This window comes from Drosophila montana, unplaced genomic scaffold (assembly GCF_035044405.1).
Source record: "Drosophila montana isolate Dmon_TW-CO22-7 unplaced genomic scaffold, ASM3504440v1 contig_3829_1, whole genome shotgun sequence".
NCBI lineage: Eukaryota > Metazoa > Arthropoda > Insecta > Diptera > Drosophilidae > Drosophila > Drosophila montana.
Window position 1 is genome coordinate 551,528 of NW_026998699.1, and position 16,078 is coordinate 567,605.

The following is a 16,078-nucleotide window of genomic DNA, read 5'->3' on the forward strand; positions in this document are numbered from 1 at the left end:
ATCTTGTTTAATCTAAGCTCGGAGCAAATATTTTGCACAGCTGTTTATTTCCTTTTCTATATGGTTTCGTGGGTTCAGTATCAAGTAACTAATTTTTAACTTTTTTTTTTGGCATGGAACAATAGAAGTACCAAATGTTTTGGAACAATGAGAAATTTGCTTAACTGCACAAAAGCATCTACGCAAATATCCAAATTATAGGAAAGACAATAAACCCGAATATGTTGATAAAGTATAAAAGCAGCCCAGTTGTCGTTGTGGCCAACAGATAAAGTTGAGCCCACGTTCTTGGTAGACAATGCGTATATTTTGTATCGCCCTCTTGGGCACCTTCGTGGCACTCGCAGCCGGTGCTCACATTCATACGGAGACAGCAGTGAGCACCGAGGCGGTGAAGCCGAAGCCAGGAACTACCGGTCCTTGTTGTGAAAGTGTGAGACAAACCCTTCTAGATATTCGGAAAGATATTCGCTTGTGGCTCTTGGATAGACTTTTCGGTAAATTAATACTTATACACGATGGTGAACTTGACGGAAATCATAATCATGTGAAATGTGCAAATAACCGGATAACTTCAACAGCTGACGTTTTAGGAGTTCAGCAAAATAACGTTCAATTTGATTCAATCATAAACGATATTAGAAAGACTATTCCGCATAATCACAGATCTTCGGGCCGTGTTGATAAAATAATTAAAAGTGGAACCAAAAGTTCAAGCTCAACTACAACTGCGACATCGTCTGGTGGAGACTCACAGCAATCTGGCTCAACCACGACAACGACAACCTCTGAGGAAACCAGTTCATCGGTGGATCCCGTCGTAGAAGAGAATTCCGGCCAGACTAGCACTGTTGTTGAAACCGGCAACAATGTTGAATCGGAATCCTCCTCAAACACGATCACATCTTCGGATGAATCGAGTCAGACTAGTTCATCGTCGACATCTGATGCAGAAACTGTTGTTGGAGGTGGAGACTCACAGCAATCTGGCACAACCACGACAACGACAACCTCTGAGGAAACCAGTTCATCGGTGGATCCCGTCGTAGAAGAGAGTTCCGGTGAGACTAACACTGTTGTTGAAACCGGCAACAATGTTGAATCGGGATCTTCCTCGAACACGATCACATCTTCGGAAGAAACGAATCAGTCTAGTTCAACATCAACATCAGGTGGCGACACTGTTGTTGAAGGTGGAGACTCACAGCAATCTGGCTCAACCACGACAACGACAACCGTTGAGGAAACCAGTTTATCGGTGGATCCCGTCGTAGAAGAGAGTTCCGGCCAGACTAACACTGTTGTTGAAACCGGCGACAATGTTGAATCGGAATCCTCCTCGAACACGATCACATCCTCGGATGAATCGAGTCAGTCTAGTTCAACATCAACATCAGGTGGCGACACTGTTGTTGGAGGTGGAGACTCACAGCAACCTGGTTCAACCACGACAACGACAACCTCTGAGGAAATCAGTTCATCGGTGGATCCCGTCGTAGAAGAGAGTTCCGGCCAGACTAACACTGTTGTTGAAGCCGGCGACAATGTTGAATCGGGATCCTCCTCGAACACGATCACATCCTCGGATGAATCGAGTCAGTCTAGTTCAACATCAACATCAGGTGGCGACACTGTTGTTGGAGGTGGAGACTCACAGCAATCTGGCTCAACCACGACAACGACAACCTCTGAGGAATCAAATGAATCGGTGGATCCCGTCGCAGAAGAGAATTCCGGCCAGACTAACACTGTTGTTGAAACCGGCAACAATGTTGAATCGGAATCCTCCTCGAATACGATCACATCTTCTGATGAATCAAGTCAGTCTAGTTCAACATCAGGTGGCGACACTGTTGTTGGAGGTGGGGACTCACAGCAATCTGGCTCAACCACGACAACGACAACCTCTGAGGAATCTAATGAATCGGTGGATCCCGTCGCAGAAGAGAATTCCGGCCAGACTAATACTGTTGTTGAAACCGGCAACAATGTTGAATCGGGATCCTCCTCGAACACGATCACATCTTCGGATGAATCGAGTCAGTCTAGTTCATCGTCGACATCTGATGCTGAAACTGTTGTTGGAGGTGGAGACTCACAGCAATCTGGCTCAACCACGACAACGACAACCTCTGAGGAATCTAATGAATCGGTGGATCCCGTCGTAGAAGAGAGTTCTGGCCAGACTAACACTGTTATTGAAACCGACAACAATGTTGAATCGGGATCCTCCTCGAACACGATCACATCTTCGGATGTATCAAGTCAGTCTAGTTCAACATCAACATCAGGTGGCGACACTGTTGTTGGAGGTGGAGACTCACAGCAATCTGGCTCAACCACGACAACGACAACCTCTGAGGAATCTAATGAATCGGTGGATCCCGTCGCAGAAGAGAATTCCGGCCAGACTAACACTGTTGTTGAAACCGGCAACAATGTTGAATCGGAATCCTCCTCGAATACGATCACATCTTCTGATGAATCAAGTCAGTCTAGTTCAACATCAGGTGGCGACACTGTTGTTGGAGGTGGAGACTCACAGCAATCTGGCTCAACCACGACAACGACAACCTCTGAGGAATCTAATGAATCGGTGGATCCCGTCGCAGAAGAGAATTCCGGCCAGACTAATACTGTTGTTGAAACCGGCAACAATGTTGAATCGGGATCCTCCTCGAACAAGATCACATCTTCGGATGAATCGAGTCAGTCTAGTTCATCATCGACATCTGATGCTGAAACTGTTGTTGGAGGTGGAGACTCACAGCAATCTGGCTCAACCACGACAACGACAACCTCTGAGGAATCTAATGAATCGGTGGATCCCGTCGCAGAAGAGAATTCCGGCCAGACTAACACTGTTGTTGAAACCGGCAACAATGTTAAATCGGAATCCTCCTCGAATACGATCACATCTTCTGATGAATCAAGTCAGTCTAGTTCAACATCAACATCAGGTGGCGACACTGTTGTTGGAGGTGGAGACTCACAGCAATCTGGCTCAACCACGACAACGACAACCTCTGAGGAATCTAATGAATCGGTGGATCCCGTCGTAGAAGAGAGTTCCGGCCAGACTAACACTGTTGTTGAAGCCGGCGACAATGTTGAATCGGGATCCTCCTCGAACACGATCACATCCTCGGATGAATCGAGTCAGTCTAGTTCAACATCAACATCAGGTGGCGACACTGTTGTTGGAGGTGGAGACTCACAGCAATCTGGCTCAACCACGACAACGACAACCTCTGAGGAAATCAGTTCATCGGTGGATCCCGTCGTAGAAGAGAGTTCCGGCCAGACTAACACTGTTGTTGAAACCGGCAACAATGTTGAATCGGGATCTTCCTCGAACACGATCACATCTTCGGAAGAAACGAATCAGTCTAACACTGTTGTTGAAACCGGCAACAATGTTGAATCAGAATCCTCCTCGAATACGATCACATCTTCTGATGAATCAAGTCAGTCTAGTTCAACATCAACATCAGGTGGCGACACTGTTGTTGGAGGTGGAGACTCACAGCAATCTGGCTCAACCACGACAACGACAACCTCTGAGGAATCTAATGAATCGGTGGATCCCGTCGCAGAAGAGAATTCCGGCCAGACTAATACTGTTGTTGAAACCGGCAACAATGTTGAATCGGGATCCTCCTCGAACACGATCACATCTTCGGATGAATCGAGTCAGTCTAGTTCATCGTCGACATCTGATGCTGAAACTGTTGTTGGAGGTGGAGACTCACAGCAATCTGGCTCAACCACGACAACGACAACCTCTGAGGAATCTAATGAATCGGTGGATCCCGTCGTAGAAGAGAGTTCCGGCCAGACTAACACTGTTGTTGAAGCCGGCAACAATGTTGAATCGGGATCCTCCTCGAACACGATCACATCCTCGGATGAATCGAGTCAGTCTAGTTCAACATCAACATCAGGTGGCGACACTGTTGTTGGAGGTGGAGACTCACAGCAATCTGGCTCAACCACGACAACGACAACCTCTGAGGAAACCAGTTCATCGGTGGATCCCGTCGTAGAAGAGAGTTCCGGCCAGACTAACACTGTTGTTGAAACTGGCAACAATGTTGAATCGGGATCCTCCTCGAACACGATCACATCTTCGGAAGAAACGAATCAGTCTAGTTCAACATCAACATCAGGTGGCGACACTGTTGTTGGAGGTGGAGACTCACAGCAATCTGGCTCAACCACGACAACGACAACCTCTGAGGAATCTAATGAATCGGTGGATCCCGTCGCAGAAGAGAATTCCGGCCAGACTAACACTGTTGTTGAAACCGGCAACAATGTTGAATCGGAATCTTCCTCGAATACGATCACATCTTCGGATGAATCAAGTCAGTCTAGTTCAACATCAACATCAGGTGGCGACACTGTTGTTGGAGGTGGAGACTCACAGCAATCTGGCTCAACCACGACAACGACAACCTCTGAGGAAACCAGTTCATCGGTGGATCCCGTCGTAGAAGAGAGTTCCGGCCAGACTAACACTGTTGTTGAAACTGGCAACAATGTTGAATCGGGATCCTCCTCGAACACGATCACATCTTCGGAAGAAACGAATCAGTCTAGTTCAACATCAACATCAGGTGGCGACACTGTTGTTGGAGGTGGAGACTCACAGCAATCTGGCTCAACCACGACAACGACAACCTCTGAGGAATCTAATGAATCGGTGGATTCCGTCGCAGAAGAAAATTCCGGCCAGACTAACACTGTTGTTGAAACCGGCAACAATGTTGAATCGGAATCTTCCTCGAATACGATCACATCTTCGGATGAATCAAGTCAGTCTAGTTCAACATCAACATCAGGTGGCGACACTGTTGTTGGAGGTGGAGACTCACAGCAATCTGGCTCAACCACGACAACGACAACCTCTGAGGAAACCAGTTCATCGGTAGATCCCGTCGTAGAAGAGAGTTCCGGCCAGACTAACACTGTTGTTGAAACCGGCAACAATGTTGAATCGGGATCCTCCTCGAACACGATCACATCTTCGGATGAATCGAGTCAGTCTAGTTCATCGTCGACATCTGATGCAGAAACTGTTGTTGGAGGTGGAGACTCACAGCAATCTGGCTCAACCACGACAACGTCAACCTCTGAGGAAACCAGTTCATCGGTGGATCCCGTCGTAGAAGAGAGTTCCGGCCAGACTAACACTGTTGTTGAAACCGACAGCAATGTTGAATCGGGATCCTCCTCGAACACGATCACATCTGCGGATGAATCAAGTCAGTCTAGTTCATCGTCGACATCTGATGCAGAAACTGTTGTTGGAGGTGGAGACTCACAGCAATCTGGCTCAACCACGACAACGACAACCTCTGAGGAAACCAATTCATCGGTGGATCCCGTCGTAGAAGAGAATTCCAGCCAGACTAACACTGTTGTTGAAACCGGCAACAATGTTGAATCGGAATCCTCCTCGAACACGATCACATCTTCGGAAGAAACGAATCAGTCTAGTTCAACATCAACATCAGGTGGCGACACTGTTATTGAAGGTGGAGACTCACAGCAATCTGGCTCAACCACGACAACGACAACCTCTGAGGAAACCAATTCATCGGTGGATCCCGTCGTAGAAGAGAATTCCAGCCAGACTAACACTGTTGTTGAAACCGGCAACAATGTTGAATCGGGATCTTCCTCGAACACGATCACATCTTCGGAAGAAACGAATCAGTCTAGTTCAACTTCAACATCAGGTGGCGACACTGTTGTTGAAGGTGGAGACTCACAGCAATCTGGCTCAACCACGACAACGACAACCTTTGAGGAAACCAGTTCATCGGTGGATCCCGTCGTAGAAGAGAGTTCCGGCCAGACTAGCACTGTTGTTGAAACCGGCAACAATGTTGAATCGGGATCTTCCTCGAACACGATCACATCTTCGGATGAATCGAGTCAGTCTAGTTCAACATCAACATCAGGTGACGACACTGTTGTTGGAGGTGGAGACTCACAGCAATCTGGCTCAACCACGACAACGACAACCTCTGAGGAAACCAGTTCATCGGTGGATCCTGTCGTAGAAGAGAGTTCCGGCCAGACTAACACTGTTGTTGAAACCGGCAACAATGTTGAATCGGAATCCTCCTCGAACACGATCACATCTTCGGATGAATCGAGTCAGTCTAGTTCAACATCAACATCAGGTGGCGACACTGTTGTTGAAGGAGGAGACTCACAGCAATCTGGCTCAACCACGACAACCTCCGAGGAATCTAATGCATCGGTGGATCCCGTCGTAGAAGAGAATTCCGGCCAGACTAGCACTGTTGTTGAAACCGGCAACAATGTTAAATCGGGATCTTCCTCGAACACGATCACATCTTCGGATGAATCGAGTCAGTCTAGTTCATCATCGACATCTGGTGCAGAAAATGTTGTTGGAGGTGGAGACTCACAGCAATCTGGCTCAACCACGACAACGACAACCTCTGAGGAAACCAGTTCATCGGTGGATCCTGTCGTAGAAGAGAGTTCCGGCCAGACTAACACTGTTGTTGAAACCGGCAACAATGTTGAATCGGAATCCTCCTCGAACACGATCACATCTTCGGATGAATCGAGTCAGTCTAGTTCAACATCAACATCAGGTGGCGACACTGTTGTTGAAGGAGGAGACTCACAGCAATCTGGCTCAACCACGACAACCTCCGAGGAATCTAATGCATCGGTGGATCCCGTCGTAGAAGAGAATTCCGGCCAGACTAGCACTGTTGTTGAAACCGGCAACAATGTTAAATCGGGATCTTCCTCGAACACGATCACATCTTCGGATGAATCGAGTCAGTCTAGTTCAACATCAACATCAGGTGACGACACTGTTGTTGGAGGTGGAGACTCACAGCAATCTGGCTCAACCACGACAACGACAACCTCTGAGGAAACCAGTTCATCGGTGGATCCCGTCGTAGAAGAGAGTTCCGGCCAGACTAGCACTGTTGTTGAAACCGGCAACAATGTTGAATCGGGATCTTCCTCGAACACGATCACATCTTCGGATGAATCGAGTCAGTCTAGTTCAACATCAACATCAGGTGGCGACACTGTTGTTGGAGGTGGAGACTCACAGCAATCTGGCTCAACCACGACAACGACAACCTCTGAGGAATCTAATGAATCGGTGGATCCCGTCGCAGAAGAAAATTCCGGCCAGACTAACACTGTTGTTGAAACCGGCAACAATGTTGAATCGGAATCTTCCTCCAATACGATCACATCTTCGGATGAATCAAGTCAGTCTAGTTCAACATCAACATCAGGTGGCGACACTGTTTTTGAGGGTGGAGACTCACAGCAATCTGGCTCAACCACGACAACGACAACCTCTGAGGAAACCAATTCATCGGTGGATCCCGTCGTAGAAGAGAATTCCAGCCAGACTAACACTGTTGTTGAAACCGGCAACAATGTTGAATCGGAATCCTCCTCGAACACGATCACATCTTCGGAAGAAACGAATCAGTCTAGTTCAACATCAACATCAGGTGGCGACACTGTTATTGAAGGTGGAGACTCACAGCAATCTGGCTCAACCACGACAACGACAACCTCTGAGGAAACCAATTCATCGGTGGATCCCGTCGTAGAAGAGAATTCCAGCCAGACTAACACTGTTGTTGAAACCGGCAACAATGTTGAATCGGGATCTTCCTCGAACACGATCACATCTTCGGAAGAAACGAATCAGTCTAGTTCATCTTCAACATCAGGTGGCGACACTGTTGTTGGAGGTGGAGACTCACAGCAATCTGGCTCAACCACGACAACGACAACCTCTGAGGAAACCAGTTCATCGGTGGATCCCGTCGTAGAAGAGAGTTCCGGCCAGACTAGCACTGTTGTTGAAACCGGCAACAATGTTGAATCGGGATCTTCCTCGAACACGATCACATCTTCGGATGAATCGAGTCAGTCTAGTTCATCATCGACATCTGGTGCAGAAAATGTTGTTGGAGGTGGAGACTCACAGCAATCTGGCTCAACCACGACAACGACAACCTCTGAGGAAACCAGTTCATCGGTGGATCCTGTCGTAGAAGAGAGTTCCGGCCAGACTAACACTGTTGTTGAAACCGGCAACAATGTTGAATCGGAATCCTCCTCGAACACGATCACATCTTCGGATGAATCGAGTCAGTCTAGTTCAACATCAACATCAGGTGGCGACACTGTTGTTGAAGGAGGAGACTCACAGCAATCTGGCTCAACCACGACAACCTCCGAGGAATCTAATGCATCGGTGGATCCCGTCGTAGAAGAGAATTCCGGCCAGACTAGCACTGTTGTTGAAACCGGCAACAATGTTAAATCGGGATCTTCCTCGAACACGATCACATCTTCGGATGAATCGAGTCAGTCTAGTTCAACATCAACATCAGGTGACGACACTGTTGTTGGAGGTGGAGACTCACAGCAATCTGGCTCAACCACGACAACGACAACCTCTGAGGAAACCAGTTCATCGGTGGATCCCGTCGTAGAAGAGAGTTCCGGCCAGACTAGCACTGTTGTTGAAACCGGCAACAATGTTGAATCGGGATCTTCCTCGAACACGATCACATCTTCGGATGAATCGAGTCAGTCTAGTTCAACATCAACATCAGGTGGCGACACTGTTGTTGGAGGTGGAGACTCACAGCAATCTGGCTCAAGCACGACAACGACAACCTCTGAGGAAACCAGTTCATCGGTGGATCCCGTCGTAGAAGAGAGTTCCGGCCAGACTAGCACTGTTGTTGAAACCGGCAACAATGTTGAATCGGGATCCTCCTCGAACACGATCACATCTTCGGATGAATCGAGTCAGTCTAGTTCAACATCAACATCAAGTGGCGACACTGTTGTTGGAGGTGGAGACTCACAGCAATCTGGCTCAACCACGACAACGACAACCTTTGAGGAGACCAGTTCATCGGTGGATCCCGTCGTAGAAGAGAGTTCCGGCCAGACTAACACTGTTGTTGAAACCGGCAACAATGTTGGATCGGAATCCTCCTCGAACACAGCGACATCTTCGGACGAAACCAATCAGTCCAGTTCAACGACAAATTCTGGGGCTGGGAATGCTGCTGGAAGTGGAGACTCTCAACAATCTGACTCAACCACAATTACGAAAACATCTGAAAAATCAAGCTCATCAGTGGACCCTAGCACAGTGGTTAAAAACGGAAAAAGCGAGCAGTCTGGAACCTTCACGACCACTAGAGTTGTTGGAGGTGGCAACACATACCGATCCGGCTCCACCAAAACTTCGACAACAGCAAATCAAATTCCAACCCAAGGCGGTTCGAGGAAGAAAAGAGTAGCTTCGAGTTCTTGGTCAAAGCGGTCTAGTTCATCAACCAAGGGTACGAAACCATCAAGCAAGGTGGTTGTAAGTGTCAACTCTGGAAGTTCCACTGCAAATGGAAACGCCGTCCGAAACGGTGGCAAGTCCGGAACTCGCACTACTTACACTTGGTCGAAGCGTTCCAGCTCCTCAGGCATTCCGGGTGTTATCGGAAAGGTCATCAAGAGGGGTCAAGAAAGCAGTTTATCATCTGACGTCGGAGATACCCTTGAAACAGACGATTCGCAAATAAATACTGGACAGATCGCTCTAAACAAGAAATCAAAAAGATATGCCAGTAGAAGCATGAAAGTAGGAGGCGCCCGATACGGAACTGGAGCCTATCCATACTGGTGGGGATCGCAAGGGGCATGGATGGGAGCCAGTCCGACCTGGGACTATTACGGAACTGGATGGGGCAACGACGCTTGGAATGGTCAATACCTAAACTAACATTATCAATGAAAGTATCTGTCAAATGCTTCCGTTTGTACAGCAATATATGTAAATGTTGACAGTTCTGTTTTTAAACAGTTAGTAAAATATCTATGCAAATCAATATATTTATCCGCATTTTATTTGAAGTGAAATCCGCTTTTTGTTTGATATTCATGTCTAGAATAAGGCCATGACAAAGTCATGGAAAAATTTATATATGTAGATAAGTGACTTATTGTGATATTCTTTGAGCTACTATGAATACAAAGCTATATAAAGTCAGTATAGGAAAAATATTCAAATAAATACCGAGAAAACATTGTTATTTCAGCTGTTGACTAGATGATTTATAATGCAAATTACTATTTGATGGCAAATATTCGCCCGCGCATTTGCCTAAATATTTGTTTAATATGTGGTGAACCTAAAGTTGTCATGAAATTAAACTGTTTTCGAATAAGCTGGAGATTCTTCTACTTATTATTATCAATTAAATAATTTTCCAAGACGTATCGTGCAATTTAAAATCATCAATAGTATACAACAATAGGATTAAACTTAGCAGAATGAAAGGCAATCGGTGCCACAAGAAATTATATAACTTATTATTCGTGTATATTATTGCTATAAAAAAAAAAGCTAAATTTAGCCGTAAAAAAAAACGAATATTGCAACACTACCGAGCTACATGATTATTATCAGATGTTCGCCGTATGGCGCGACAAGCTGACTCAATGAAATTGCCTAAAAAATGCCAAAACTGCAAGAAGAAGCACAACGTGCGCATCTGACGAATTTGTGATTGGTGTAAATACAAAAATCGAACAGACTCTCCTGGCTTTAAACTTTCTAATAACATAAAAACAAAACTGCACGAGCTTATTATAAACTATGAAATTTGTTATATTATAAAGTGCACTGCGCACAATTATACAACTGAGCGAAGCGACGTATTTAATTAATCGTTTCTGCAACAGTGCAAGAGACAAAGACGATTGCTAGCAAACACTACACACAGACACACACACACACGCACATACATGCAGGCACAGCAAACACACACACACATTGAAACGAAAATCACAAAATTTTCACCATTTACATTGGCTATGAATATGATTTCATAGTTGTGCGTCGAATAAATTACTACATCAACTGTTTTGAGAGCAGCAACCATAATAATAATAACAACAACAATAACATAATATAATATAAGTGCGTTAATAAGGGAATCTACTCAAGCAGCGTTTGCCACACGGACAAAGAACTTGTGTAAAAAAAAAAGTGATACCACATACACACACAAACGCAGAAGAAAATCTAATTCTGAGCTGGCCAACAGCTTACCAAATTTCCCATAACATATGTGTTCAACTTTCGCATAACAAAAACAAGCAGCAGACGAATCATTTGAAGCTTCGCATTAACGAATTGCGTGGTAGTTTACAGGCGGCCACAGCATGACCATAAAGCCAGTCAGTGCACCCAGTGGCAAGCGCGTGGTCGATGCGGATGCCACCGAGGCCCACGTCTCTGGTCAGGTAGTGGTGGAGCAATCGGTTGTCAATCAGGCCCATCGCAATGTTGTTATCGATGGCCATGGCCAGGTGCGTATTAACATCGCAATTAATGCATTTGCATCACTTATGATATAATTTCTATGCCCGCAGAGTCCACAGCGCCGTGGGGAGGTCTACGACGAGCTGGCACGCACACATCGCTGCAGTCCACACAAGAGGTGAGTGTGGATTCCTGGCCAGATAATCTATGTTTTGTCCTATAACTATGCTGCCACGATGTCCGTCTGCCTTTCCGCAAACTAGTCTCTTAAGGTGTTTTATCTTCATAAATGCGTCATAGATCCGTCTCGTTGCTGCGACTGGAACAAATCACTATATCATAAAGCTGCCGCAGGACCTTTTTTCCATTTAATGAGTTTAAACTTTTTGGCCAAAACTAATCAAAAGCGGATCACTATATAATGAAGCTGCTACAGGATCTTTCTGTATAAAGATTTTCTTGTTTGTTCTATGCCTAACTGCATCAAGCATTTTATTTGTTAAATGGCTTTATTGGTATTTTTTTATCTTGCATCTGTCATTCTCCTGCATCTACGACAACCCAATTATACCTTTTCTTAAACGCTACCTACGTCTAATCAATTTTCCTGTTTTACAGCTCACGCTCGAAACGACGCGAACACCACGAGGGCCACGCTCATCATCACAAGCGCGATCGCTTGGAGCGCGAAAAACTCAGCCTTAATCACCCGACTGTAGGAGGTGGCGGCGTTGCGGGCGTCACCAGCAAATGCAGTAGTCCACATTCAGTGGTGGCAGCTGCCGTTGCGGCCGGGCCGGGCAATAGCAGTCCCACGGCCGTGGGTCGCAAATCGCCGGAACATCTGGGCCTAGGCTGTGCCAACGTACCAAAAGCGCAGACCCAGATCACACCGGCTGCTGCGGCGGCCAACTTGCTCAAGGCGGTCGAGGAGACATTTTCTGGCTATAATAGCGGTGATGAGCATCTGCAGCCCAAGGAGCGCACCATTTCGGTCGAGGAGTGGAAGAGGCGCGACGAGGAGTTTGCCAAGTGCATGGAGAAGCGCGGCTATGAACTGAAGCCCGTGGAGGAAGACGGCGCCTGCCTATTTCGCTCAATATCTCTGCAGATCTATGGCGATGAGGGCATGCACGATGTCATACGTCAGCACACAATGGACTATATTGTAATATCTATATATGTATTTATGCACATATTATATTGATTTAAGTTTTCCATTCATTTTTTCTAGCATGAGAACCGCGAGTACTTTGGTCAGTTTGTCACCGAGGACATCAACGGCTACATTCAACGAAAACGGGCTCGGGATGCACACGGCAATCACATCGAGATACAGGCCATATCAGAGATCTACAGTCGCACCGTCGAAGTCTATTGCTATCAGTCGAGTTAGTATTCAATTTCGTTATAAGCTCTGTAGTCCAACAGGCGTCCGATTCCAAAAGACCGTCCGATTCTTGTTTTTAAATTATCAGCTATCCCTTTTAAATTTTTTTTTGCACCCTGTGCTGAATGGTTTTAATTCATGTTTATTTATACTCTGTTAAAAAATTGAAATGGGTTTATAGGTCTCGGCAATGTTCGTCCGCATGAGTTATACTTTTAATGTTTATTTTGGATGGCAAATAAATACAAAATATGACAAGAAACCATCGCACCTTCACACCTCCATGTTCCTGCAATTCCCAAAGGCAGAATTTTGTATTAAGATGTATTTGTATTCCGCACAAATCTTTGGCAATGAGAAACATAAGTGTTGCAAGTTTCGCTATGAAAATAACTTAAAGCCCGTTGGACGATTTACTTTTTCTTTGACAGCCTTGTGCACCCAATTGCCAACGTTTTTCACAATCCCTCTCATTGTGCGCGCCTTCATCCGTTATGAAAGGTGTGGCCAAAAACTCTGGTTTATAGTGGAGCCCGTTGACTATGGAGAATAAAGTCTTGATCTCTTAAACATTTGTGCTTATATTTTTTATTTTGAATACTTCCAGCTCCCATCAACATCTTCAATTCGGAGCAATCGCAGGCTGGTTATCCGCCGCTGCGTTTGTCCTATCAACGAGGCTCTCACTATAATGCGATACTGGATCCTTACAATGCCACTGTGGGCGTCGGCTTGGGGTTGGCTGGTTACAAGCCCGAGTTTCAGACCAAGGAGGCAGTGCGTCTTAGCGAGCAGCTGGAAATTGAACAGGTAATCTTACAATAATATATATATATATAAATCAATATGACATTAATTTATATTTCTTGTGTAGACAATGTTTGAGGATAAGCTAAAGACAACAGACTGGGAAGCTACCAACGAGGCCATCGAGGAGCAAATCGCTCGCGAGTCCTATTTACAATGGTGCCGTGATAATATGCAGCGTTCGCGCAGCAGCAACACAGCCGCCACTTCGGCAACATCTTCAACAGTGACATCTGCCGAGGCGCTTACCGACTCTGACGCTTCACCCTCCAAATACTCAAGCGATGGAGGAGGAGGAGGAGGAAGCTGTGGCAGCAGTAACAACAACAGCAGCACAGCCGCCACCTTGAGCAGCTCCAGCGTCGGTGATGGCCCAGCCTCTGGCTTTGCACTATCGCCCAAGAGCCTAGGCCAGTTTACACACAAGCTACCGCCCGAAGTGAACGAACTGGGCGGCTATGAGAGCGATGCCACCGATATGAGCAGCACAAGCTCAGTGGGCCACTGTGGAGGCAATGCTTCGCCCAATACAGCGGCCGCCACACAGCGCTCCAAAAAATTGCCCAAATCCCAGCGTCGCAGCAACAACCTGCGCAGCAGCAAGAAACGTCGTCACGAAGTGCGTGAGGCAGGCAACAGGTATGTGCCAGCTATCCATTAGTGCCACCATCGCAACTCTCACATATGATTTGTTGCCCGATTGTAGTCTGGAAGTACACGAAACGCCGCAGCGTAAGAGTCCCAAGCGCGATGCAGCGCCCTCAGCTGCAAGAGAGCGCACGCCGGAAGTGGAACAGCAACCATGCACCTCCAAACAGTCGTCCCAGTCGCCACCCAAACGTGTCGATGCTCAGTCGCCGCCAAAGCAGAGCTACTCCAGCTTCTATCAGGAGCTGCTCGAGGCCTCCTACGCCAACGATGGTTAGTACAGTTTTTATTTTGTTTAATACAAGAAACTTCCAATTTACATTTTTCCTCCGATCTTCGCCAGGCGTCAATGAGAACGAGATGCTGCAGCGAGCCATACAGATGTCTACACGCGATTATATGGATGATCAGAAGCGAAAATATTTGTGCGGCCCATAGATAGCCAAAGCCAAGGCTATCTAACAGTGTTACGCGTCGGTCTTTTGTACAGTGATTAAATTTATCTTTCGCAACGAAAACAAAACACAACAAATGAACCAAAAAAAAAAAAAAAAAACTAAACACCAACAAAAGAATGAAAGAAACACAATACACACATTTTGTACGACTAATAATAAAAATTGATAAGTGAGGAAGTGCCCGCAGGACTCGAATGTCCTGGACGCCCTGCAGATATTGGCACACACCATACACACACTCACATACACACACATGAATACGTCATACATATATATCTATATATATACATATACACACAAAAACAGAATGTTTTGAAATAAGAAACTGTTCGTTATAGCATTAAACACAGGCAGATTTGAATTAGTTCAAGCACAATATTTTTTATATGGCTTGACTCGAATCTCTGCTAATCTCTGCGATGTAGTAGTTACCATCCCCCTCCCCGCCCCATCCATATTTTCCGCACAATTCCTTTAACATATATTTAATTAACCTAACGTATATTTTGTAATATCTTAAGTTAAGCTGTACGCAGGCAAAGATCATTCAGTATATACATAGAAAGAACAGCACGAACATATGATAAAAAAAATTACATATACATACACAAATTGCATACAACTACATGAATAATTAATTATAATTACAAATTAAATAATTATATTGATTACTTGATTGAATATAATAAATGGTGCATAATAAATATAAATAATGAGTGCAATTAATGTAAAACTCGAAGATATTTGAAGATTTAAATGAAGATTTATTTAGATTAAAAAACATCCATATATTTTGAGATATATATAATAACTTGTTTGATTATATCAATATAAATTTTCTTGATGATTCAGTTGATGTCAGTTAAAGACGCCTTAGAAAAGTAATTTTTAGGTCTGATTACAATTTATTTTATACATTTGGATACATTTGATGCTCTACATAAATGGACCTACTGCAAAAGGACATATCAAATGAGTAGAATATTTATGATGCCTATTTAAATTTGGTTTTCTGTCTGCTAGAGCATCAACCAACCGAGACAAAAAAGACCGAAAAAGAGAAACAGCGCCTGTTCGTCGTTTAAATTCAGCACGGATGCAAGGGATTCAATCGGAAAGCTGCCATAGCCGAGGGATGTGTGAAATCCAAAGAGGAAGCCCAGGTAGACAGAACTAGTTTCTGGACTAGGTTCCATCCGTTGTGCAGCAGGACGTGGCGCCATCGTATCGCTTGGATCCTGCATTGCACAATTCCGACCATATAAGGGTATTACTTTAGTTTTATCCAGGGGCACCCTGCAAACGGGGCAAAACCTGCGCTGGCTACAAGGCGTCAGCGTCCACAAATGCAAGCAGGCCCAACAGAACAGATGGCCACAAGTACAAATAACCGCATTCTTG

The 16,078-nt window shown here is 45.5% G+C and overlaps 3 protein-coding genes across 3 annotated transcripts in view; all 3 read left to right on the top strand.

The window, feature by feature from the left end:
- The window catches only part of LOC135437513 (angiopoietin-related protein 7-like), a 51,445-nt gene that overhangs the window by 17,238 nt on the left and 18,129 nt on the right, over positions 1-16,078 (top strand). The window lies entirely within an intron of this gene.
- On the top strand, positions 299-9,935 carry Muc68Ca (Mucin 68Ca). The gene has a single exon (XM_064695526.1). It carries the CDS (start codon positions 299-301, stop codon positions 9,827-9,829), a length of 9,531 nt encoding a protein of 3,176 aa, XP_064551596.1. The 3' UTR covers positions 9,830-9,935.
- Positions 10,642-15,390, top strand: Duba (Deubiquitinating enzyme A). The gene is made up of 8 exons (XM_064695536.1): positions 10,642-11,421; positions 11,485-11,552; positions 11,993-12,542; positions 12,609-12,765; positions 13,372-13,574; positions 13,639-14,210; positions 14,278-14,492; positions 14,563-15,390. The coding sequence occupies exons 1-8, from the start codon at positions 11,275-11,277 to the stop codon at positions 14,655-14,657; spliced, it is 2,007 nt and encodes a 668-aa protein (XP_064551606.1). The 5' UTR covers positions 10,642-11,274; the 3' UTR covers positions 14,658-15,390.